This window comes from Callionymus lyra, chromosome 2, assembly GCF_982586985.1.
Source record: "Callionymus lyra chromosome 2, fCalLyr1.hap1.1, whole genome shotgun sequence".
Lineage (NCBI taxonomy): Eukaryota > Metazoa > Chordata > Actinopteri > Syngnathiformes > Callionymidae > Callionymus > Callionymus lyra.
In genome coordinates this window covers 13,949,881-13,977,141 of record NC_141819.1, presented here as the reverse complement: position 1 = coordinate 13,977,141, position 27,261 = coordinate 13,949,881, and the positions used below count along the sequence as shown (strand labels likewise).

The 27,261-nt window shown below is 38.6% G+C and overlaps 1 protein-coding gene across 8 annotated transcripts in view; it reads right to left on the bottom strand.

The window, feature by feature from the left end:
• Positions 1–441: 441 nt before the first annotated feature.
• Positions 442–27,261, bottom strand: part of adgrl2a (adhesion G protein-coupled receptor L2a) — a 111,516-nt gene continuing 84,696 nt past the window's right edge. For 4 of the 8 annotated variants that reach the window (XM_087783581.1, XM_087783582.1, XM_087783584.1 and 1 more), the window contains 12 exons: positions 26,791–27,000; positions 25,240–25,460; positions 22,494–22,560; positions 15,660–15,751; positions 13,659–13,703; positions 13,478–13,504; positions 12,051–12,219; positions 11,828–11,956; positions 11,243–11,339; positions 8,583–8,711; positions 7,349–7,366; positions 442–3,217 (listed from right to left, as the gene is read on the bottom strand). In XM_087783581.1, the coding sequence (XP_087639707.1) occupies positions 2,262–3,217; positions 7,349–7,366; positions 8,583–8,711; positions 11,243–11,339; positions 11,828–11,956; positions 12,051–12,219; positions 13,478–13,504; positions 13,659–13,703; positions 15,660–15,751; positions 22,494–22,560; positions 25,240–25,460; positions 26,791–27,000 (2,160 nt within the window). In that variant the 3' untranslated portion in view covers positions 442–2,261. The remainder of the gene's footprint in view (positions 3,218–7,348; positions 7,367–8,582; positions 8,712–11,242; positions 11,340–11,827; positions 11,957–12,050; positions 12,220–13,477; positions 13,505–13,658; positions 13,704–15,659; positions 15,752–22,493; positions 22,561–25,239; positions 25,461–26,790; positions 27,001–27,261) is intronic. The other 4 variants (XM_087783587.1, XM_087783585.1, XM_087783588.1 and 1 more) reach the window with 3 other exon arrangements.

Sequence of the window (27,261 nt, the reverse complement as noted above, 5' to 3'; positions counted from 1 at the left end):
ACATAATTGAAGGCGACGTCTAAAACACTCGCACCTTTCGCAGCATTATCTGCACCAACTCTGACACAAAGTGCATTTTTTTTTTTTTTCACCACCGAGCAAAACTTCTGAAAATATCCCTTCAATGCCAAACGGCGAAAGCAATTTACCGCGTCCCCGCTGAGACCCGTCACTCTTGCCGTTGTACTAAATGCTTTATAAATTAGCATTACCTGAGGCATAAACCGTGAGGGCTCTTAACCGGGGCCTTGAGCAGTGAAAAAAAAAAAAAGACTTTAATTAAGAGATCATACGTATGTTTAGATGTATTATGTTTAATGTACTTCTACGAAGGCGGCCGGGGCGTAACACTTTACCCTTGTTAGGGTCTGCTTTTTTTTTTAATGGCGGCAAAAAGTCCGGAGGAATCATATACTTAGTGGACAATAGTGTGAACCAGTGTCATTTTTAGAACCTTTATTAGTGTTACAACCACACAGAGGAACATTTACAATGCAAGTTTTTCCTACCTGAGTTTCTCATCTTTGAATCACATGGAAAATTTTGGCTTCTCTAACACATATCGGTGAAATGAGCTTTTCGTTTCTACTCTATATTGCAGTGACTGAAGGAGAAAAAAAAGCAGAGCGAAAGAAAAAAAAAAGAAAAAAGAGAATAAACCCCGCCCCCTTTTTTTTAAAAACAGATTCACCGCTTTATCTTTCAAGGTGCTTGCGACTTATAACCTGAGTCAAAAGTGAAACTGTAATTCAATCTGGGAAATAAAAATAAAAAATAATGGCGAGATAAAAACATTTTTAAAAAAAAAGCAACCAAAAAAAAATTGCATTTGACAAAAAGTCTCACATTTATTTCAGTTGTTAAACAAGTGTTGAACTTTACATCAGTCTTAAAGTGATGAGTCCCCTCTAGAATGTTTACATTAATAAAACAGCTACAGTACAGCCATGTATACCAGCGCCGGGAAATATCCACACATATTCCCCCCCGCGATTTGTTTTTTTTTTTGGAAAGTGTTTTTTTCTTTTTTTTTTTTTAATAAATAAAATGCTCAAAACTCAGGCAGAAGAAGAAGAAGAAACTACTTTTTTTTTTTTCTTAAAGAAACCATATTCTTTAAATATCAACGCTCTGGATAAAATAACGCCGCTCTGCTTCACAAATAGTTCTCATGGCTGATATAAATTCTTGAAGCGAAAAAAACACTGTCCACACATGGGAAAAAAGTGATAATGTGTCTTTGTATTTTTCGTTAAATCCTCCTATAATATACTGGATGAAGTGTTGGAGCCGTCGATGATTTCCCTCAAATTAAAAACGTTTTCCTTCATAGTTACTTTTCCCATTTTTTTTTTTTTTTTTTAAACACCATCAATACCACAAAATATATATTTTTTTCCCGCCGCTCTCCTCCCGCAACAGTTTCGATGTACACTTGAGAAAATATAAGGCCAGGGGCTTGATTGCTAGTGGTTATACAATCCAAACTTCTTTTTTTTTCTTTTTTTCTTTTTTTTTGTTCATGATGGATGGCGACCAGGACTTTTTTTTTTGGTTTTTTGTTTTTAATTTCTTTTCAAACAGTCTTCACACAAACATTTTTACAAACAAAAGTCCACGTCCTGGTCCGGGTGGGCGGAGCCATTTGGTTCACGATTTTTAAAATAATAAAAATCAACAAAAAAAAATAAAAAAAATAAAAAAAACACAGGCTTTCACAAAGACCATGGTAAGTGTATGTACAACATTTGACCGGGAAATAGCGGATCAAGATGTAACCAGTAATGTTTTTTTTTTGTAGCTTTTTTTTTTCTAATGATTTTTATTTTTTTTTATATTACCTTCATTCTCCTTAACAGCAGCAGTACATTTAAATACATTGTTGGCTTTGTCTCTTAAAATTGAGATCTGACTACTCTGCTTTTTTTTTTTATGTACAGTCTCGTCGAAAAACATTGCACTGCCGTTGCTGTGCACCGAAGCTCTTGGTCTGGAGGAGAAAAGGAACTAAAAAAAACAAAAAACAAAACAAAACAAAAAAACAGTGGCGTATATGGGGAGAGAGGAAATTGAAAGTCAATGGGGGATGGGGAGAAAATGGGTAGTGTGCGATGGGGGCTTTTTTTTTTCTTCTTCCAGGCTCTCCTTAAAAATTAAAAAGGAAATACAAGAAACGAAAAAAAGCCCTTTCCTTCTCAGGTGTGTCGGTCCAGAGCTGCAGGAATAATCAGGGATTTGTTTGTTTGTTTTAAATACATTTTTTAAAGGCTTGTCACTAACTGCATCTGTCCTTCCCGTCCGTTGCCGTCGGGGACGCAGTCTTCTTTTGCTATTGGGATAATGTATCCGTCGCTGCCCCCTTTGCCGCCTATCTGGTAATAGGCCTGCAGCTGGTGGCCGGCCCCTAAATTCGGCATGCTCTTGTAGTAAATGTCGTCGCTCTCGCTCCTCCTGGAGGGCGACAAGTCCTCCGCCACGTCGGGGCTGCTCTCGGGCAACGGAGAGTCCCTCAGGTTAGGCATACTAGTGTATAAGGAGTCTCTGTTGGGGGACTGCAGGCCCTCGTCGTCGTCGGCGTCGGCGTCGTCGGCGCCCGGCTTGGAGGCGGGCTGGCCGTCGTGGTAGGCGTCGTCTCCTCCGTCGTCCGTCCTCACTTTCTTCTGGGGTGCGTACAGAAGCGAGTGAGTCCGCTGAGGGATGAGCGGCGCCTCCAGCTCCCGCTGGTGGTGCAGCTCCGCCGAGTCGCCCCCCACCAGGGACGACGGCGCGACGTCCGCCACGATGGCGTCGTCCTCGCTGCTGCTCCCGCCCAACACCGTCACCTTCGGCGGAGCCCGCTCCGCGTGCCGGTGGTGGTGGTGGTACTGGGGAGGCGGCGGCTGCTGCTGCTGCTGGTGGAGGTGGTGTTGGTGGTGGTGGTGGAGGTGGTGGTGCTGGGGCGGGTGATGGAGACCCGGCGGCTGCTGCTGCTGCTGCTGCTGCTGCTGCTGTTGTTGTTGTTGGTGGCTTTTATTACAGGCACGCAGGTTGTTGTGCACCAGCTCGGAGATGATCATTTTCTCGAAGGCGGCGTCGTCCAGACTCAGGCCGCAGTCCACCACTTGCACACTGTCGCCAAAGTCCCCGTTGCGGAGCGAGTAGCTATTGTTAAAGTTACCATTTAGCGGTAGTGTATCCATTGCACTTGTATCCCTCACCGCACTGTTCAGTGAGTGCCCTACAAGAAGAAGAGACAGTGAGCACTGGCGGAACAACGGGGCCAACCGACGACGACAACAACACGGGAAATTAAACAATGCTGTTCAGGATTTTTTTTCGAAGGAGGAGGAGGAGGGGCCCAAGATCACGCCAAAATCAAGCCATGCTGTCTTTTGTTAGTTTGAGCGGCGCTAACATAGAGACATGCAGATATTTACACAGACGGAAATCGAGTCGACGCCCGTCACGTTATTGCCACTAGTCCCCGAGTCGATGAAAGTCATTCGGAGCATCGGCGACTACGAGGACGACAAATGTTGTCGGGCGCTTATTATTATTATGTGTGCATATGAGCGGGTGAGTGTGGACAGAATAACAAAAGCAAGGCTGGACTGGTCAGTGTGTCTGTTTCTTTTAGGAATTACTTTGACTGTGGTTGTCCAGAGGCATTTGATACCAGACCTCACAGAAAAATTAACTATTTCTGTTTTAAATGATTGATGATCTGATGAAGCTTCATGAAACAGTGTCATAATTTTCCGAGTCCACTGGATGGCGGTCTCTGCACTATTTTTCTTTTTTTTTTAACAGCTGTTTAATGAAACATCACATCATTTTTAAACTGATGGCGCCACCTACTGACCTCTAAACAACATGACACTGTTTCATGAAGCTTCATCAGACCATCACTACTACTTTTTCATCAAAAATCATGTTGGGTTTTGACTCTTTATTTATTTATTTATTTATTTACAAGTGTCTCTCAAAAAATAATTAAACATTGGATCATTTCTTTTTTAGAAAAACTAGCCTATTTTTCAAGGATTTTTACGTCAACTCTTAACATTTTCTCTTCCAACATGGCTACAAAACTGATGAGGCACCATCATCCAAAAAACTATTTTTGTCTTTTTGACTCTTAACTCTGAATCCCTCATGAGGTTACAGTGAAACTATAATAAACTATAATAATTTTAACGTGTATTTCTTCCATCTTTTGAACTGTTTTCTTATTAAAAAATAATTCATCCCTCAAAAAATCCACCTGTCAAATTATAAGGAACACATTCTTGGGGAAATATTTTTATATAACATCATTTAAATACAATTAAATGCCTAATAAAATATTACTTTTAGCGTATTTAGCCATCTTTAATGATAAAGAATCATAAATACACTTTTACATTTGATCTATTTATGCCAGTCTCTTTTACAGCTCTTTGTCTTCATCCCTTCTTTATTTTATCTAAACAACAACCCACAACAATAACAAAATAAATGATGGCCCATTAGAAAAGTTCTTCTACCCTGTCTGCACTCGCTTCTTAACCTCCCTTGATTTTGAAAATCAGTTTTAGATCCTCTTGATCAATGAATTTACTCAACTATTAATATATTTGTAATTCCTACAACAACTATACTCTCATGTGTTGATATTCCTGAAAACTTAACAATAAATTAAATGCAATCGAGGATCATGGTTTGTTCTTCGTAGTCGCTGATGCTCCAAAACTAAACTCGGGCGGGTAAAAGTGGCGCAAACATAACAAGCGCACTGGTTTGGTCGCCCCAATAAGCGGCGCTTGTTTTCGGTGTGCCACGATTAGTGACGAAAAGCATTTAAAAAAAGGATCCCAAACAACATTGAGAAAACAAACAGTAAATCACCATCACAACACACTGGGCAAGAGAAGATGGCCACGTTAATGAAGCCACGGATGGACAAGCCGCGACAATGTGCCGAAGGAGAAGGAAATCAAAAAAAAGGGGGGATGATGGGAGGAGGTGACGGTGGCGGCGGGCGAGGGGGGTTCGGTGGGGGGGTGAGTGAGAGGTATGTGTGGACATGGGACAGCCATCTTTGCTCTGACTACAAGCAGCACTCCACCATCAACACACACAGCAGGTGAAAAGACTGACCACTCACATCATGTCTGTCTGCTCAGGCTATCTGGTCTAAGAGCAGCTGATGTACAAAAGAAAGTAAAATGATTTATTGTAAACATGGAGGAAAAGAAACACAAAAACAAAAGGTTTTAACGGCAAATTAGCGCGAGCAAGGGTTCAGCAAATGAAACAAACAAGCGTTTAAACAGCTTTTTCGTTCATTAGTTCAAATAGCCTTGTTTCTTTGTGTTTGGACTACTTTCTTTTTTTTTTTTGTTGTTGGGTTTGTATCCGTCATGTTGGCAGCTTGCGTACCCAAAGCTGGCAAAGGTCAGACTCTGCCCACAGCCCCAGCGTCTTTGGCATTCGTCACAGTGACAGTTCCCAGTGAGGCCTCGAATCACTAACAGAGCGGCTCAGGAATAACAGAGCCCGTTCAGAGGTCAGACGCAGTCATGTAAGGAATTTGGTAAAGCATGGAGGTCATAGCGAGCAGCGGGAGGAAAGGATAAATATTCAATGACGAGGGAGGAGGTGAAGGATAATGTGTTCTGCTGGGGTCGGCGTCTTTGCTGATGACGGGGGGAAAAGAGGAAAAAAGAGAAAAAAAAAGAAGGGAGGAATTATGGTTCTGCCGTGATTACATGACAGTCTGGCTTGAAAAGGTGTCATTGGATGAAGAGGTTGGAAAGGTTATACGGGAGTACCGCTCTTGAAGGGGAGGGAAGGAGAGATGAGAGCGGTTTTGTATTTTACTTCGACTCAAAAAGTAAAACTGTTTTTTTTTTGCCGAAACAATTGGTTATAAATATGACATTTCAAACTATTTTTCTGGGTTTATATATATGATTTTTTTTTTTTTAATAGTTTGTGGGAAATACGTTTATTATTGAAAGTTTTTTTCATAAAATGAGAAAAAAACATTGAAAAAGAACGGCAAAAAGATTTTATTTTACTATTTATTTTTCGGATGAGCTAAATCCAAGTTAATAATTGGGCGTGTGATATGAGTAAAGAAGAGAATTGGATTCTAGTTTAACTCCAAAAATAAGAAGTAAAACAATTTATTTTAGGTTATAAACATCCCCAATATACACTACAAACTACTAAATATCCTATTTTTAAGATTTTTCTAGATTTAATTGACAGTTTTTACATAATATTTTAATAACAATTTGTTTGTGGAGGATTTGTATTTTAGTTTAACTCAAAAAATAAAAAGTAATACCAAAAAAAACAACATATTTTTCTAATATCGTTAAAGATTTAATTGAAATATTATTTTCTTAATTTAAAAACACAAACACAAAATTTGGGAAAGAACTATGAGGCAAAGAGATTTTTTTTCATTTTTTATGTTTTAATTGTTTATTTTTCGGATAATGATAGCTATTGTATTTTTATTTTTATTGATCTCTTTCTATTTAATTTAAAATATTTCATTTTTTTTAAAATAATTTAATGTCTCCACAAAAATCTCATGTTGTGTTTATAACAAGTTAATCTACATAAAAGTAAATAATAAGAAAAGTTGATTTGTACTATTTTCTGCTTCACAGAAAACGTGAAAATAGTCTTAAGGAAAATTAAGTTGTCTAGTAATTGAATTGTGAATAATATACTTAATTTAAGTATTTTTAATGAGAAAAAAATACATATTGTAAGATTTAAAAAAAGGTTTTTGACCAACAAAAAAAATCTAAAACCACAAACATGTTTTATCTTTTATCAATGGGGAAAAAACTCTTGTTATATTTGGGAGTTTAAAAAACGGAAAGATAACTGAATCGGGAGAGGAGTTGAGCTGTTGCCATGACTTCCGTGCAATTACACAATATAGCGTCTGCGAGGGAAACGTACTGAACACTGAGGCGGCAGGATACCACACAAGGACAGAGCGTTTTTTTTTTTGGAAGGAGAGAAAAGCAAAGAATCAAAGACAAAGTGGAAGAAAAGGAATCGCTGAATGACTAATTCTTCCAAATGAGGATATCATCGTCAACATTTTTGGGCATGAGGATAAAACAGTGGAGCGAAATAATGAGCTCTCTGAATCTGATCAAATCATTGGAGAGATCTAAGGCAAATTTGGGTAGATTGTGTTTGTGAACCCCTTGCTCACCGAGTGTGTGTTAATGGCCTGAAAGTAACCAGTGATTGTGCCAGGCGGGTTGATTTTTTTTTTGTTGTTTTTTTTTGTTTTTAATAAGCATGCTGAAAAAAATTTACATTTGATAGGCAAAGTTAAGTTTTACTCCCATACTTGTCTCTCTGTAGGTCACTAGATGAAAGCACAGGGAAAAAAAGCACAAGACAGGACAGGAGATGTCGTTTCAGTATCATTGTAGAGAACATACATCACAGGACAGTCGGACACACTGTTGAGAGGCGCAAACAATCGCTGAAATTGTTTGAATGCCGTTTTTCCTTTAGGTAGAACACATGGTGCCGGGGTAGGTACCATTTCGCACCGCCATGTCATTTCGGTCCGGGCACTTCCTACGTGACGCAAACACGAACTAAAAGCCTTTTTTTCTTAAAGAACGAAACTTAAACTGAGCGATTAAATGACACTTTGTACCAACATTGAACGTTTATTTTGGTAAAATGACGCATACGTCTTTCACTTCAACGGAATAGTCGAAGCTAGCAAGTGACGACGATCCTGGTTAGCGAACCGTGTCCTATTTTACTTATTAAACTTACGAGCAATCAATACATTTCAACGTTTTTTGTTTTATAATAACAACATATATTTATTTGGTAATGTCTGTTCGTCACTTAAATGTGTATTGTACGGTTAAAATCGTGTCATTTTAGTCAAACACGGTTCTGCGAATCAACGGGTTTAATGTTTGGTACAAAGTGTCCTTAAATCACTAAAAAGTTTAATTTCTGATCACTTTTTATAAAAGGACGTTTGCGATGTGTGTGCGACGTCATCACGCAGGAAGCGCCCGGACCGAAAATGACAGGGCGGACCAAAAAAACGGTACTTACATTGGCGTGAATTTCAAGGCTTAACAAAAATGCTACTTAAAGGAAAAAGGCAGTTGAATAAAACTCATTTTTAGCTTCATTTCAAAAAACGGGAGAATGACGTCTACGCTAGTCATTTTTTTTAATGCCTTCCGTACACAACGCGACTTCGGAATGGTAGCATGTTGCTATGCTAGCTTCGAATCCCAATGAAGAAGTCGTGTGGCGTAAGGTCGACATTAACCATTTACATCGGGGGGGGGGGGGGGGGGGGGGGGGGGTTAAGCTAGCACGGTGGATGGCCATGATGCTATCGTCTCCACGCGACAAACACACAAACAAACTATACACTGTGCTCAGTATTCAAGGGGACGGGGGGGGGGGACACAATGATTTAAAAGGACACGTGATACTGCAGAACATTCCGCCTTTCATAGAGACAAAGAGAGAGACAAAGAAAGAGGCAACGAGAGAAGCATCAACGGCTGAATGCAGCGTAAAGTATTAAGTAAGCACACCTGGAGAGTTAAACACTGGAGCCGTAGGGGTGTTACAAACAACCGTCTCAGCCAATAAGGTGTTATAAGGGTTGTTAGTGCCTTGTGGTCGAAGAAGAGGGTTTGTTAGTAGATAATTCCCAGTCATTCCTGGAGCGGCGAGACAGAAAAAAAAAACAAGATCACATTGCAGTAATTAAAAAGTGTCAGTGAGAGGAAGTAAAAGACATTGTGTTCACATGCATGGAAACGTCATAATTTTCTTGTGTCTTAATAGATGTGCGTGTGAGGAAATTTGAATCGTGGGCTGCTCTGTTCACACATTTTGGGGAAAATTGATTGTTGCTTTTGTTGTTCCGGAGTAAAAAAAAATAAAGTAAAACACAACTAACTCCTGAAATACTCGATGAGGTGGTCATTTTGGTTGTTGACATCTAACGCTACAGAAGCTAAGCACAAATCATTCAATCGCATCTTAACGCTTGTGTTACCTCTGGGTCAAAGTGACCCGGAGGCCCAAAAACAAATTTGTTTGTGGTATCCCTTGTGTTGTATCTGGGTCAAGGGGAACAACCTCCACCACTGCATATGTGTTAAAGGGTCAACCTTGACCCGGAAACAACACAAGGGATACCACAAACATGCTTTTTTTTTTAGGCCTTCGGGTCACCTTGACCCTGAGATAACACAAGGGTTAATTGAAGTAAGTAAGCTAGTGATCTCAACCTGACTTTGAATTTTTTTGGAATGCAATTTTTCTTAGACATTTCTCTTAGGTTTTCTTTCAAAGCATTCGCATACATTACGATATCAGTCGGAGCAAGACAATAATTCTACGAAGTGCATGGTTTCACTTTGAACTCCTGTCAGTTTGTTTGTTTGCCGTAAACTTTGGGAAGTGGGAAAGCTGCTAATCAAAAAATTTAAATTATATCCTCTTTTTTTTGTGACGACCAACAAGAATTTGGTTCATCCAAATGTAGGAAAATCGGGTTCTCGCATTGTATTCAGAATTTTCAGTTTAAAGTGATACATCATCCAAATTTCAATGTCATTTTCTACTCGCCCTCATGTCGACTAAGGGTTGGGATTATTTTCAGATTCGAGTAATCTGTTCCTTTTTAGAATTATAGACAAAAATGTTTGTTCATTTTAATGTAGCAACTGGAACTCACTTGTCTTCGTCTTCATCTCCGTCCAAAAAGACCCTTAAAAACATCCAAATACCTCCATACTGCTCGTCTGTAACGTCCATCTTGTATTGAAGCCTCAACATGAGGAATTGATCCGAAGAAACAAGTCTATATTTTAAGGCTCTCAGATTACCCGTGAAAATCTTGCACATTGACCCTTGCAATATTTTTCAATGAGGATAAACTTGGAACTGAGAAACTGGGATTGTCATCTACAAAGAATCTTAAAATATAGACTAATTGTCTCATGTCGAGGATTCAACACAAGAGGGACGTTACAGACGAGCAGTATTGGGATGTTTTTGGACGAAGACAACTGAGCTCCTGTCGCTACATTAAAATTAACAAACATTTTTCTCTATAACTCAAAAAATGAACTAGACTAGTCGACATATGGGTGGGTAGAAAATGAGGGAAGTTTGATTTTTTATCACTTTAATTCAGATATCTCACTGAAAATGTTCTGATTAAAGTGAGATCTATCTTTTTTTTTTGTTTTTTTTACTCCACTGGCCCCGAATCCCATTTTCCATGAAAACCAGGTCAATTGGTGCAGACGTCGCCATCGTCTCTCTCTCTTTAACAAATGCAGTCACCAATTTACACACAGTGTGTGGTAAATGTCATCCGTCATGATGGGAAGTCTCCTGTCACGTTCCTAATTACAGGGAAGCACTTCCAGGAGATAGAGCCCCTCGTTTAGTGCTCCGACTCCCAGGGGGGGGGGGGGGGGCCAGAGCGTCCACACCCCAGGGTGATCAATATCTAACCTTAACATCAGCATCAACGGACCTGTTTGAAAATCTACTGACGGGGGTCCTTAAAAAAAAAAAAAAAAAAAAAAATCTTTGGTGCTTCAACAGTGTTACACGTTGTGCAAAAAGTGCTGGTCGAAAAAAAAAAAAAAAAAAAAGCAGGCGGGAGAAAAAAGCAAAGAGCGGCAGCAGCAGGAGTCAAAGGAGGTGAGAGGAAGGAGTGACGTTCGACTACCTCAGTATAAACTCTCTCCCTCTCTTTCTCTCTCTCTCTCTCTCTCTCTCTCTCTCTACCTTGCATGCTTGGAAAGCCATTTTCAGAGGCAGGAGAGCGCCCAGCAACACACTAAGCACTCCGGGTCAGCCAGAGTTGAACATCATCTTCTCATCATCATATTTGTGCTCAAGCTAAATAATAAATGATTTTTTCTTTTTTTCTGCTCGTCCTCCCATAAATGGAAGAAACATCGGTCACCTCACATGGCTGGAAACAAGTTGTCCTCCCTTTTTTATTTTGTTGACGATACTTTTGTTTGTATTTTGTAAAGCACTTAAATGAATAAACAATCTCGCCCTGATTTTTTTTTAAAGAGTATTTCCGTGCAGATGAAAGGACGCGTCTTAGGATCCTCTACGGCGGGTGTGAGATCATTTTCGGAACTTGACAAGAGATATTTTTAGCCGCCGCTGATGATGAAATGTGTGTGCATAGTGTGCAGAGAAATGAACTGACCTTGGTTAAGGGTGGAGGTGCTGTTGATGTCACCTGAGATAAAGGAGGACTCAGATTGCTTTCTTACGGTGTCATTCCACATTCTCCTGATACGACTCTGTCAGGTCAACAAGGGACAGTCATTAGGACTTGAAACAGGCCCGCTTCACCTTCCAGATCAACTTTCATTTATTTCCCATGTACTAAATCACTCCTCGGCAGGCTTTTTTTTTTTGTAATTTGCTGCGAGTCCAGGGGCCGATTCTCGCTTCCACAGTATGTGTCTGGACTAATTATATTTATCTCCGCTTTTTTTCTTGCTGACTTCAAGATCCAGCCCCTTAAATAAAGTGAGGAGGATAAGATATCCCGGGAATGAGTCTAATTGGGTTTATTACCCTTTTGTTAAAGAAAGCATCGGAGAATCCATTGGTTTGGATCCTGTGAAAAAAAACGTGCTTGTCTTTCTTTTTCTTTTTTTTTTTTTTTCGTCCACATGCACATGAGGTTAGTGAGCGAAGAGATAAGCAAGTGCTAAAAGTGCCGTGGAGTTGAAGACATCATGCAGAGCGGCTGGTTGTTAAAAACTTTCGACCGGGTTCATACCTGTGTACCGGAGGAGTAGCGTGCGCTCGTCCGTGTGGTGGAAGTCTTTGCCGAGCCGTGGGAGCTCTCGGTGGGCAGCCCGCCGCAGCAGTACGTGTGGCGGAAGCACTTGCTGTACTCTTTGCGAACCTGCATGAAAAAAAAACAAGCAGATCCCACCCCCCGACGTTCAAGGACACCGTTGACGAGATCTCCAAGCTTTTTTTTTCCTCTTAAAATTCACCTTTTTCTGGAGAAGACAATGGAAGATGAAGATGAACATCCCTTGGAAGGTGTTGAAGATGGTGAAGAGGTACGCCATGACTATGGAGGCCTCGTTGATGAAGAAGAGGCCGAAGGACCAGGTCAGGCCCAGAAGGAAGAGCAGAGCGAAGGCGCCCATGACCCAGGACCTGAGGAGCACAGGGAGCCCACGTTAGAGAGAAGAAAAAAACACCTAAACGAGAACATACTGAGAAATGATATCCGGAGAAATATGAGAGGAGATCTGTCAACTAGGTGCAGGGGAAGTGTCTGAATGACCTCGTCATGATGTCAAAAAACACTGAAAATATTCAATAAAGGTTAGAAGATACAGTTTAAATGGATCTGATGAAGCTTCATGAAACAGTGTCATTATTTTCAGAGTCCACTAGATGACGGTCTCTGCACTATTTTCCTTTGTTTTAAAGAACTGTTCTAATGAAACATCATTTTTTAAACTGATGGCGCCACCTACTGACCTCTAAACAACATGACACTGTTTCATGAAGCTTCATCAGCCCATCACTAGTTTAAATCCAACAAAATCGATGATTACAAATACCTGATATAGCGTAATTACAAAATGACATATCACCAAATTATTTGGCGTTCTAAGTGTGGAACAGTTTACATTTGAACAAGATGTTTCTTTACTTGTTGTGTTATTATATTTACGTGATCTCTACGTACTAAACATGCTTAAAACAAATTCCAGGAAATGATCATGAGAAAAGAAACGGATGATTTAATTGTGCTCCATCTGGATTCAGGAAGGTTTTGCGGGATCTTTCATTAAAAATGTTAATTAATGTTCATTGTGTTTCAGTGTCTTCATATATAAAAAGTGTTTCAATTCCTTGTCAATTTGACAAATACATTTTTGATTATTTGACTGTATGCTGTATTATTTTTGCAGGAAAAAGGTCACGGAAATTAAACCAGTTTCAAGGCAGAGGTATTTGCTGTCTTAGTGTTTTTTTCTAGCATTAATTCTAGTTAAATTAATTTCAAGAGGAATTGCGATCTCTGGTACTTTTGCCAAGGTTGAATAAAAAAAACAAACATGTATCCTATGCATATTATTTAAAATAAAGGTAATATAATGAACAAACATTGAATTATTCATACAATTACACAGTACTACCGAAGGAACATCTCTAGAGATGTCAACTCTCATGTGTACGACGGTGTAACAATAAAAACATGGTCATAGTTCAACGCTCATGTACAGCAGCAACAACATTGTCGGGTTTTTTTGGTACGACGGAGACACTGAGATTGAAAGATGGACGGCGGAGAAAGTAGCAGCAGGTTGGGAGAGGATGACCTGGTGGAAAGTATGGAAAAATAATGGAGTGGGTGGAAAAAGGAAAACAGGCGAACGACTTCTGGCCACAACGTCCTTACTTGATAAAGCGTTTATTATCTTCATAGCTAGAGAGCATGATAGGTAGGAAGAAAGAGAGACAATTAGAAGACAGTCGTGAAGGTCGGTGTCAATTACGCTTTTAATGGAGGTATAGACATCACAGCTGAACTTTCAGTTGTGCGGCTAAAATATACGAAAGAATGTGCAGTCCATGCTTACCCGGGCAAATCGGTATTATAGTAGCCGTCGCATACGCGATAATTACTGGGGTGGAGCGGAGAAAAAAGAGAGAATAGAAAAGTGGGAAGGAGGAGAAATGAGCGACTGGATGTGAACTTTCAACATATAATGAGATCCAAACAAAACACTGAAAAGACACGTCAACCCCCTGCGAACGAACATGTGAAGAACACACCAGCCGGTTCAAAGACCTGTGTTTAAACCCGGCGAATATTAGTGGCAGCACTGGGAGCCGCAGAACAAACAAATCAACCCAAATGGGAGAAAAAGCCTGGAGCGAAAAAAAAAAAAAACACAAGTATGAACAAAGACACAGTTTTTGGGAAAAAACAACATTGACAGATAAAGCAAGAAAAAGAGGAGAATACTCTTAAGGTTCTGGTTTTTTTTTTCCTCCCCTCATATTAGATGCTTGGGTGAGAAATAATAAAAAAAAAATTCTGGGAGCATCAAAGTCACTTTTCTCTAAAGCCCGTCCCCGGTGAAAGCTCCGGGTATAAATCTGGCGGCTGACGTTGATGCGTCCGGGCAGTTCTGTGGTTAGTGGTTTGGAGCCGGGAAGGCGACGGAGAGGTGACTCACACGCCGTGTTTAACACCAGCATTGAGGAACGTTAAATGACATCCGTGCTGGTGATAAAAATCTATATGGAACATTCCATTAACGCAGGGCAATTTTTGGACGGTGAGTAAAACATACATCATCCCCTTATTGGAGGAGCGACAGACCAACTGTTACGAAAGAGAGCGTTTGTTTTCTTAAAATGATTCTGTCGGTCGTTTTTTTCCACTCAATATTTTTATCCATACAATTAACAAAAAATCCGCATCCTTAATATTATGAGTAATAATAACATTAAAATCAGTGATGAAGCTTCATGAAGCAGTGTCATTATTTTCAGAGCCCATTAGATGGCGGTCTCTGCAATATTTTACTTTGTTTAGAACAATTAACAAAAACTTTATTAAAATATAAAAGAAAATATAGAAAACCAATAAAAAATTCATTCAATATAAGAGAAAACATGAAAAAAAATCAATTAAAAGGATTTAAAATATAAGCGAAACTTTAGAAAAGCAACAAAAATAGATTAAAATATAAGATAAAACATTAAAAAGGAACAAAAAAAGGTTAAAATAATAAGAGAAACTATAGAAAGGCAACAAAAATACAATAATATATAACAGAAAATATAGAAAAGCAACAAAAATAGATTAAAATATAAGAGAAAACATTAAAATGAAACAAAAATAGGTTAAAATATAAGAGAAAACAATATGAAATATGAAATAAAACATAGATGAGCAACAAAAAGGATTTAAAATATATGAGAAACTATAGAATAGCAAAAAAAATCGATTGAGATAAAAGAAAGTATAGAAAAGCAACCGAAACTAAATGAAAGAGAAAACATGGAAAAGTAAGAAAATAAGATTTAAAATATATAAATGCAACAAATAAATTGATTAAAATATAGGAGAAAATGTGGAAAATCAACCAAAAATATATTAATATCAAGAAAAAATATTGTAAAGCAACAAAATAATTATCAAAATATATAGAAATGCAACGTAAATTCTATTGAACTAAACAACATGACACTGTTTCATGAAGCTTCATCAGACCATCACTAACTTAAATGTATTTTTTGTCCACCACTTGTATAAGACCCATAATGCACTGCAGCGTCGCTCTTCCTAGATATAAACAGCTCCAGAAAATGTTATTAATGTTCGACTTATTTTCTTTCTTGAATGAGTTAAATTCCTGATTTAATGTGTTTTAATTGCATGGATTATTATGATTCATAATATCAATTCATAAAAATCTATTTACCATCATCAAAAAATAAAATAAAAGCATCATCACATCCAAAAAGGTTTTTATCAAGTTACGACGAAGACAACTTCCAGTTTCTTGGAAGCCGCCTCATAAAAGCATTAGCGTTAATTAGTAGAAGAGCGACGACGCTCCACTTACTTAATATTCTCCAGTCGGCTCGAGTCTGGTTTCAGAGTGGTCGAGTGCTTCACCATCTTGTACATCGTGATGACCAGGAAGATGAGATTGAGCTGCGGAGAGAAAGAGAGGTTATTAGGGCGTTAATATCTAATCAAATATACAGCGAATTGAGGGGGGGGAGAAAAAAAAATAAAGACTAGTAAGTATTAAAGTAGTAAAAAAAGAGGAGGAGCTTTTAAATCATAGTCCAGAGACTAATCCAATAAACATCTATCGTTCCGGCCGGAGCGAAGACGGGCCCGACTGGCGCCAAATTTAGTGTCATTCTATATCAATAAAAGCATGGGAATGCATTAAAATCCATCACGGGGCGAGGAGGGAAGAAGCCACACCGCGGCAGCCGGCAGAAGATGAGAAGGAACGGCAGGAATCAGAGACTCTTGGTGTACAAAACAACCGCAGATCATCTTTTTGCACGTAGTGAAATCTTATAATGTGTAAGACGCTACCAAAGGCTTGAGGGAACAGGGTGTGTTTTCTTCGATTCTTGCGGGCAGATAAGCGAAAAAAAAAGAAAAAGAGATAGCCAGAGATGCTTGTTTTCATGTATGGAATCTTCAGGGACCGTGTGCCACGTATCAGGTTTTTTTTTTCTCCACAATGATCCGACGTGCCGCGGATCTGAGGGAATTATTCCGTCGCCGGGAAAATCAATAGGGTGATTTAGAGATATAAAGGCCTGGGAGTAGCGAGGCAGCACCAAATTATTTACTTCAAAAAACATTTATTCTGAGCTAAACTAGTCCCCGACACAGCGTGTGCGCACGCTCGCACAGCAGACACACCAAGCTGTGTTTGTACTGCGAGCCAAGCATGTATAAATAATGTCAAGGAATATCTGAGAGACGAAAGAATGAACCCAGTGTTGGCAATAACGGAATATCAAAGACAAATATCTGAGAACTGCTGTTTTATGTATCGCAGCGAAACAATTGAAGTGGAACAAATACCTTAAGCGCTTGTGAACAGCAGCGAGCAATTAAACCTCCCAGGTGGCTAAATCAGAAACTAGTAGTCTGGCGGGGGCCAGCTTGGTGGAAATTATTATTTTTTTTAACAAACTCCTGGATCTGGCGACCAAAAAACATATGGTTGATGACAAATGAACGGGGAAAGCATCAAAAACTTTATGGCTCAAGTAACTTTCAACAATAAATGGATGAAAATATGAGAGAAAACATGGAAACGCAACAGAAAATGATGAAAATATAATGTATTAAATAACAAAAATAGATTGAAATATAAAGGAAAATATAGAAAAGCAATGAAAACTAAATTTATTATAAGCGAAACTATAGATAGTTGAAAATATAGAAAAACAACAAAGAATTATGAGAATATAAATCTATAAAATAACAAGAATAGATTAAAATACAAGAGAAACTATAGAAAAGCAACAAAAATAAGTTAAATATAATAGAAAACATAGAAAACCAAAAAAATATATTAAAATTTAAGAGAAACTATAGAAAAGCATCAAATAATAAGTTAAAATAGAAAATAAAACATAGAAAAGGAACAAAAAGCGATTAAGATATAAGTTAAAATAAAGAAAAGAAACGAAAACCAAATTACAATGTAAGAAAAAACATGGCAAAGTAAAAAAAAAGATTTCAAATATAAAAGAAAATAAAGAAACGTTAAATACATTGATTAAAATACAGGGGAAAATATTGAAAAGCAACATCAAATAAATACATATATGAGAGAAAAAATAGTGAATAAAAAAAATAATTAATTAAATTATAAAAAAATATATAGAAAATCAACAAAAAATATTATAATATATTAGAGAAAAAATAGAAACGCAACAAAAAATAGATGAGAAATATGAGAGAAACCTTGAAAGGCAAATGAAAGTAAGATGTTTATGAAACATCTGCTTCAATGGTCCGTCAATGTGACTCTACGGTTCGCTTGAGGTCGATCGTTCCTGAAGTCGAGCAGAATGTTTCTCCTGCTCGACTCCTGCTGGATTGTGCGATTCAGTTACACAACACCACAGTAAACGCCACATTTCAAATGCTAAAAAGGCATCTATAGCTAAATACAGGACAGTGACAAATAACGTTTTTTTTCTATGTACTTTTACAAAGTTACTACTTGACTACATGCATACGTCAGAGTAAAAAAACATATGATAAAAAAACTAATTTTATAGGGAAGGACTCTTTCCTTTTTCTCTATTTCTCACTACTTTCTACTAATAATTGATAAAAGTTTGTATTGTTCTTTAAAAATCACATTAGTGTCAACTATATTTCAAATGCTAAGAATGACAAAAAACAATAAATTAATTGATTTATTATCTTCTACTTAAAATAATATTGAGTTATTAATAATGTCACAACATGAGTAGTGATACTTTTCATAGTATTGTAATGACACAAATACGTTTTTCAAAATGATCTTAAAAAGGTAAGTTAAATGTGTTCCACATTTTGAGAAGTACAAATCTGCACCGAAAAAAGTTAAATATTACTACTTCTGTACTGTGTAGTATTTTCAACTGCTAATTTTTTTTTAATAATAAAAAACATTTCTTTAATAACAGTTTTTGTTATTATTTCTATTGCATGAACTGTATGTTTAATCTTTTTTTTTTGGTCAACTTTCTGCTCAGACATTTCACATCTCCCCGAAGAATAAAGAAATGTCAATCAATCGATAAATAAACACAACCTGGAATAAACAAGTACTTATGGCTATAGAAGCTTGAATCCGGGGCCGTTGAAACTCCGGGTCTTTTTTCCCAGTGAATTGTGAAGCTATTTAAAGATTAACACACAAAAAAAAACAAAAAAAACAAGGTCCTGGCAAGAGAGAAACTGCGATTCCCGGGGAGTACTGAGGAAAGCAATGACCTTTGTGATGCGGACGCAACACTCTGGCCATTTTTGCTCTTGCAGAGAAATGTTTTGTGTTTTGTTATCAAAAGGCAGCCTGTAATCAATAGCCCTCCGCATGCCTCGGCCTCGTGGCGTGTCGCACAATAACATGCACAGGAGAAAGGGGTTGGGGAGGCGGCCGCAACGCGAACCCCTTTTGCGTTACGGGTGAAACCGTGTTTTTTTTTTTGCAGCGACGTGGCCGTTATTTCTACCCGTCGTCAGCATGAGTCAGACAGTAAAAAAAAAAAAAGCCTTTCACAGCCCGGAGTGGTGACATGGATCCAATGAGACAGAGACGAGGGACACAGTACTTTAAAGTAACCTAGCAGCACGGCACATGTTCCCACCCCCATCGACATGCTTTCGCAGCCGGTCCCCGGGGACCGACCCTCCTCTCTCTCTCTCTCTCTCTCGGCTTTTCCATCGTTTCGCTCTCTGTCTTTCTGTCTCTGAATCATCACTGCAAGCCATGCAGAAGCACCTCGCCACGCTGGGACCGAAGGAGAAAGCTTTTCTCTTCCTCTTCATGCCGGTGAAGTGGACTGTGTGTGCACACACTGAACTCCCGGTGAACCGGGCGATGGATAAAATATTAAAGGTGCAGATGGAGCTGTCCAGATGAGAGGAACTGCTGGCGACGTGTCATGATCCAAGAGCCTTGTGTTGAAGCCATCTCAAGCATACTAATGGCTCCCCCCTCAACTCATTACTTCCATGTTCGCCTTTCATGGAGCTAATACCTCCTGCGCCCTGAGACACGGTCGACTTTACCTTCGGAAAAAAAACAAGGGATCTCGATGCCTTATTTAGAGCCAATTTCAAGCCTTTAGGAATAAACATTCTGACGGCGGCGGATGGTTGAGATGTAGGAGAATTCAACAGGAGGTCGTATTTTCGCCCAAAAAATGACTCATTATCTAGATGTTTGTGTCGTTTCGACTATTGTAGAAGTTTATTTTGGTGTCTAAACACGAAGGATCTGTCTCGCCTGTAGTTAATACAAAACTCTGCAGCGGGAATTCTGAGCCGCTCTAGTAGAAGAACTTACATTTCCCTGATCCTTAAATCTCTTCACTGGCTGCCAGTTTTATTTCAGGATCCATTTTTTAAATCCTGGTTCTTACTTTCAGATCTATTCAAGGTCAGACCTTTTCATCAGTGATCTGATCCAGCCTTACACCCCAGCTCAGGCTCTGAGGTCTGTGGATCAGAATCTACTGATGGTTCCACACACACGGTTCAGGACCAGAGGAGAGAAATCCTTCCAGGCTTTTGATCCTAAGCTTTGGAAGGATCTTCCTCTCCCTCTGTGTTTTGATGGATCTACTGACTCCTTCAAGAAACATCTCAAGATCTTTTTATTTGTGCAGGTTTTTTCTTAATTTTCTGCGACTCCTGTGTTTGTCTTATGTTGTCTCGGGCCTTTTGGAGTTTTTAAATATTTACGAACATATATATTTTTAAATGTGTTGCTTTTCCAAAAACTATTACTTACAAAAATACATCGTACAAGAGTCGTATTCTCCTGCTCATGTTCTGTTTCCCTTCCTCTGCTCATCAACAAGGACGGAGGCAATTTGTGGAGAAGTCGGGGTCACGGGCGGCCCCGAAGATAAAACCTTCGCCCCCCCCCCCGGCGACCGAAACTTTTTCCCCTCCTTCCTCCTCGTCCAAACATGTGTTGCTGATTCAGGAGGAGCCGCTGTGGAATATTTGCCAGGAAGTGTCGCAAGAATCCAATCGGTGTCAAATATTAGCTCGGCGCCCGGCAATACATTAACTTCTTCTAACGGGATAATCTTATCGTCGGCTCGGACACGTCTTCACACACGGACTCAAGTCCACTATTTTCTGAAGCAGGGGGAAGACAAAAGGTTTAATTCAAGGTCGCTCTTGTGAGTCATGGATCGGTTATTTAACCGGAGATTCAGAGAATCCGAAACAAATCGATACAATCCGACACAAATTTATACCGTTACGGGTTGAACTTTTCAACCCGCTGTAGTCGCGGCTACCTCTGTTATCCGCTAGCTAAGCTAGCAAGGGTGGCCAACCTGATCTAACTACTTATAGAGGAAATACATCGTATTAAATGTCTGCTCGTGACCAGGGCTCCTGCGAGGGTTTGAGTGATGTCATCCTCTGGTTAGTGAAACTACATGATAGGCTATTAATCTTTTTATCAGGAATAATATGTTTATTTAAAACAATAATCAAATGTCTTATAGTTAGTGATGGTCTGATGAAGCTTCATAAAAAAATATTTATTGCTTTTTACTTTTACCCATCAAACTACCGATGTCGTACAGATACAGACGATACTGTATCGATATCCGAGAACAGATTTTTGTCTTTCAAATCAACATACTTGTTTCATGGTTTACATTTCAAAAAAAGGGTATTTAGAATAAAATATTTGTATTTTTTTAATTAACAAATAACCTGCAAATATTCAGGGAGTTTGTTCATTTTTGTGTTGCAATTTAACTTTGGGCGCTAGATGGCCACAGTCATTATGTCATCCTCAGCTCAAGAGACAATGAAATCCGGCAAGACCCCGGGGACGACTGAGGACGAGAGGATACTGTCAACTACAGTATCTTTTATATCTGGCTAAAAAAAACAAATAAAAAAAGCAGTAGCAACTTCGTTAAGAGTCATGTGGTCTGTAAATTCTACAACACCAGAGTCAAGTACTCGAAAATACTACAAATATATCCCTGTTCCTACAGTAATTATATATATATATTACTATCACGATATAACGTTTTGTTGACCCTGTATCGTGATTGATTCTTGCCAATACACACCAGTAGTTTTTGGAGTAAACAGGAAAAAAATCTTGACCTTTAGGCCCTAAAACAAATGTGTTTGTTGTATCCCTTGTGTTGTCTCAGGGTCAACGACCTCCACCACTGCGTATGTATTTCTGGAAGCCAGGGAGGTCGTTCACCTGGACTCTCTGAGACGACAAAAGGGATACCACAAACACATTTGTTTTAGGGTCTTTCGGGTCACCTTTACCCTGTGATAAGACAAGGGTCAGGTTCGGGGACCACTACTTTTGTTTTTTTACTGCAATTACTATCTCATAGAATGTCGGAGGAGAATTTCGAGGAAATGTTTCTCGTCAACACAAACAACTTTTTTAACACGGGGGTCACTTCCGCCCGTGGACACTTTGATCCGACAACTGAGCTCAGAGGACGAGCCAACATTCCTGCGCCAGAGCGTTCCCTAAATCACGAGGCGCAAATCAGCGCCCCGTGTCGACGTCCGTGCGAAGAGCAGCACCTGCTCGTCTTCTTCTTCTTCTTCTTCCCTTTGGCCTCATTTCTTGTGAGCGGCAGATACTAATGTCACGACCAGTAAATAATTGCACGCCTCGCCGGGATATATGTCAACGTGATACGCTATACGTCCTTCACCCTTAACGGCCCATGACCAAAAGTACTTCGAGCTCGTCTTCCTCCACCCCCCCCCGCCGCCGCCGCCGCCGCCATTTAGCCAGACCTCCACAGCAAGGCTGACGGCGAGCGGGGGAAATAGAAGCTATAAAACCCACTCCGGCAGCATTGTGGCTATTTTTAATATCCTTTACTGTAACAGGCGTAGCTTGAAGAGTCATTAGGTCGGTAATGCGAGACATCTTGGGAGATGTGGAAATGCAAGAAGTCGTGATCTGTTGACAGGAGACAGGCCCGGATTTCTGGATGTTTGAGAAAACGTGGCCATCATCACATTCGTAAAAAAAAGAAAAAAAAAGAAAAAAAAAATCAGGAGAGTCTCCTGCTGCTTTTTTTTTTTTTTCTTCCAGCAGCAAATCGAGCATCTGTGATGTTTCGCTCGCATCCGTTTCATCTCGCACTCAAAAGACGGAGCGGAAGAAAATATTACTTACCAGGATGATGAAGGTGACGGGTCCGATGAAACTCCATATGAAATGATTATCCACGCTTAGCCAGCACCTGCAGTGAAGAACACACTCTTTAGCAGAAGAAAGTAAAGCTGTGGCTTCAATTAAATCCAGCCTTTTTTTTTTGGGGTGACTTTGATGATGAAGTTGATATTTAACCCGCGACGACTTGCTGAGTTTATTTATATATAAATACAGAAGTATACAACAGCGTTTCTCCGGCTTAAAACAAGTTAAATTAAATAAATACCTTTTTTTTTTAAACCATTTGAAATTAAAATGAATACAAAGTCAACAATAAATAAAATACATTGAAATGTATGGAACACGTTGCCAAGTACTGCTTTAAAATATGTAATTTATTATAATATAATAATAATATAGTATCATTTAAAATAATAATTTACCAGATATTTTAAGATAACAATATAAAAGCTTACTCATGTTTAAGACTTTACAAGTTGCAGCTAGCATTTTAAGGAGCTAGCTAAGATGCAGCTAGTATTGTAGGAGCTAGCTAAGCCGCAGCTAGCATTGTAAGGAGCTAGCTAAGATGCAGCTAACATTGTTATGAGCTAGCTTACCTGCAGCTACTATTGTTAGAAGCTAGCTAAGCTGCAGCTATCATTGTTAGGCGCTAGCTAAGCTGCAGCTAGCATTGTTATGAGCTAGCCTACCTGCAGCTAGTTTTGTGAGAGGCTAGCTAAGCCACAGCTAGCATTGTTATGAGCTAGCTAAGCTGCAGCTAACATTGTTAGGAGTTAGCAATACTTTTTTACAGGGTAGTAAGGTTAAGCTTAACAGACACTATACAACTACAAAAAAGCAAATAAACCCAATTTTGTGCTTGCTTGAGACCTTGGCTCCTGCAAAGGCTTTAGGAGAATGAGCGTCTGTTGTAAGAACCAGAGTGTGGATTGTTACATGGTTGGTATGTAAAACTGTTGGAATATATATTACGTTTTATACGCAATGAATTTTACTTTTATTTTGAAAAGTAAAAAAACATGTTATAGCCATTTGTATGGTAAAATGTATTACAATTTTGAATTAATGTGTAACTTATTTAATGGGGGAGCTTTTTTAAAAATGAAAATAAAAGCTCAAGAACTGGAACAGAGTGTCCCTTTTAAGACATGTCTGCACATAACACAAATAATACAAAACTTGGTTAGGCAGGAAAGAAAAGAAAATCTGTGTAAAGATTAAAGGAAATCCATTCATTTATTTGATTACTTATTAAACAAATCAATATTTAACAAGCTCTTCTTATTTGAACCAGTGGCAGAAATGACCCCAGATACACTCTGCTGCGTATCAAACCATTCATCTATATGAAAAATGTTCTTTCTCCGGCTTGTCCTTTTAAAAGAGCATTTACAAACAAGAGGTCGCAGGAGGGTCTTTGAGCAGAAAGGCATTAATGTACAACACACACACACACACACACACACACACACACACACACACACACACACACACACACACACACACACACACACACACACACACACACACACACACACACACACACACACACACACACACACACACACACACACACACACACACACACACACACACACACACACACCATCCACCCCCTAAAACCACAGTGTTGAGTCTGTCAGCCACTTTCCAATGACATGAAATATTAAACAGCTGCCCATCCCCGGCTCAAATGTTTTGGTGTTTTCTTCAGGGAATCACGAAAGGCACGAATAATTTACTTTAGTCTGACACGTTCAGACACGGAAGCTTCAGCTCACACGAGCTGGACGGACTGGAAACCGCGTCACGCTCTTTATTTACAACGTGTTCCTTTTCAAATGTCGTGTCGCCACAACATTTTTTTAAATGTCCGTGTCGGTCAAGATGCTTTGGGAAGATTTCAGTTTTTTTTCTTTTTAATACCAAATATCAGAAGGTTTTTTTTTAGTCATAACCTGCTTTTTATTGTTTTAAATATAGTTTATTTTTGAATGAATTGGTGAAATAAACATGATAATGACGAGGAAAAACATGATTTGTAAATACTGTAAAAAAAAATATATATATATATATATATATCGACAATATGTATCATTTAAAGATCTGGTAAAACCATTACAATTCTAATAGTTATTTGTATTTACAAAAACAATGAAAACAAACATCAGTTTATTTGTAATTTATTAACATTATCGTTCCCATCATAACCTCCTAAATAGTATTAATATGTTGTTTTTAAGAGATGGATTAAAGAAAATATGATTTTTAAATAGAGTATTTTAAATATTAAATATAATAATGATACATAAACATATTAAACATTAAATCATAATTTTTTCTTTTGGATTAAATCTTTGTTTGTTAATTTTAAAACATTTAATTGTGTTTAATTGTAATTGTTAAAGAAAAAAATGTCAATACCAATATTTTAAATAAATGTATTGATAATAAATATAATTTAAAGATAAAATCATTTATTTGTATGAAATATTTTGTCTGGTAAAACAATATATCTTTTTTTAATATATGAATTTATTTATAAAACGTAAACAGACTAACAAAAAATAAGCAAAAACGTTGCTTTGCCCCCGAGACATTGGTGTCAGAAGTAGGATGACAAGTAGGATTTATATTTGTATGTATTTACTAAAACATAAACAAACCTTAACATGTCTTAAAATTGTCTCGCTTGCGTCGTCGTGTTCATAAAAGTGAAGGAATAAACATCAGCGTCACTTACGCCTTGTCACTGCCGTAGCTCCCGTAGTCGATGGCGGCCGACACGCCCACGACGATGGCGGGAAACAGGTAGCCGGAGACGTAGTAGTACTTTTTCCGCGAGTACTCGCTTTCGAATACTTCCACCAGCATGAGGTACAGCTGGACGCCTTCCAGACACATCCAGGAGAAGGAGGCGAGGAAGAAGAAGTGAAGGATCCCTGCGATGATGGCGCAGCCGATCTATGACACAAAGATGAATAAATACTTACACGTGGTTAGGTGTAGTACTACTGCTGAAGATGAATATTTGGAATAAATACAGGGTTTTTGATACTGTTTGAAATTAAATGTAGTAACAACATTTAAAGGAAATAAATATAAATATTTCCTGCGGTTGATGAAGCTTCATGAAACAGTGTCATGCTGTTTAGAGGTCAATAGGTGGCGCCACCAGTTTATAAATGATGTTTCAATAGAACAGTTGTTCAAATCAAAGGAAAATAGTGCAGAGACCGCCATCTAGTGGACTCTGAGAATAATGACACTGTTTCATGAAGCTTCATTAATCCATCACTAGTTTTTAGATACACAGATTTGATTCCTTTTAAGAAACTTAAATACATAGAAAAAAAAGGTTAAAACTATCGAACAACAAGCTCAATAAGTTGTTTTTTATGATTTAAAATGTAACTAATATTACAAAATGAAGCCATAATTATATTTTTTGCGAGACATTTTGTCAAATATCTCCACTTCCAATAACATTAAAAAAAAAAAAAATACAGACTCTTTTCAATACCATTTGAAATGGAATTTAAGACCAAAAAGAAAAAAAACAGTGCCTTAACATAAAATCTTACTTATCATGTGTTTTTTAAGACGTTTGAAATGTGATTTTAAAACATTTTATCACTGATTTAAGCCTCAAATCTTTAGATTTATTCATTTATTATTTTTTAAGGAATACGGGAAAAAGCGAATAGAGTAATTATTGTTCATAAAAGCTAACATTACAAAACTAATAGGATACAAAATATATATTTTTGAATGAAACGCAATCAAATATCTCTCGTTTTAAAATAAATACAGTGAAGCCGACAGACGAAAGGCTTGATTGGATTTCGAAAAAATCCCAAACCGTTTTTTCTATTAGAAAATAATTATCTTATATTAAATGAAATCGTTAATGGGAAGCGGGAATGAATATTCATTCAGCGCGGCGGCGTCGGCGTCCATTGAGTCACAGGTTTCCATTAGCGAGCCGCGCATTTTAACGTCATTCTCACTGTAAGGTTAGAGCTAATGGATTTAATCACCGCCGGTCGGACGCTCGGATTCCAGAGAAATGTGAAGCTAAATTGAAAAAAAAAAAAAAAAGGTTTCAGTGGCGAAACTAAAGCGAAAAAACACCTGAAGCAACGGAGCCTCTTTAAGGAAACCTTTATCGACGACGGAGTCTCCGAAACAAAACAAACCGGCGCCTCCGATCTGACGCTTTGACGCGACGTGATGAAGCGAGGGCGTAGAAAAGAAGAATCGATGAAGGGCCGAAGCGGCGGCGGAGGCTCACCCTGGGCTCCGTCATATCGATGCCAATTAGGAATATCAGCTCGGCGATGAAGAGATTGATGCACAGGTTCTTGTGGATGGTGTTGCGATCGCTCTGCAGGCCGCGGAAGAAGCAGAAGGTGAAGATGCTGATGCTGAGGCACACCAGCGAGACCACGATGCCCACGCGGGTGATGACGGTCAGCAGCAGCTCGTGGACCCGGTTGGTCGCCTGCGAACGTGACGGAAGAAATGAACATGTTTGGTCAAGTTTGACGATCGTGTTAATAATTCATATTTTTCTTTCATCCTCCTTTTTCAGCAGTTTCTTAATTTTTTTTTTCTTCCTGCTGCACCTCTTTTGCATTAAGTAAGTCGGCGTGTTCTCTTCCTGCTTTGATCTACGTTTCTTGTCTTTTTTTTTTTCCAGAACACTCTGTATCTTTTTTTTTACCTTTTGATGTTGCTGACGCTGAACCAAAATTATTTATCG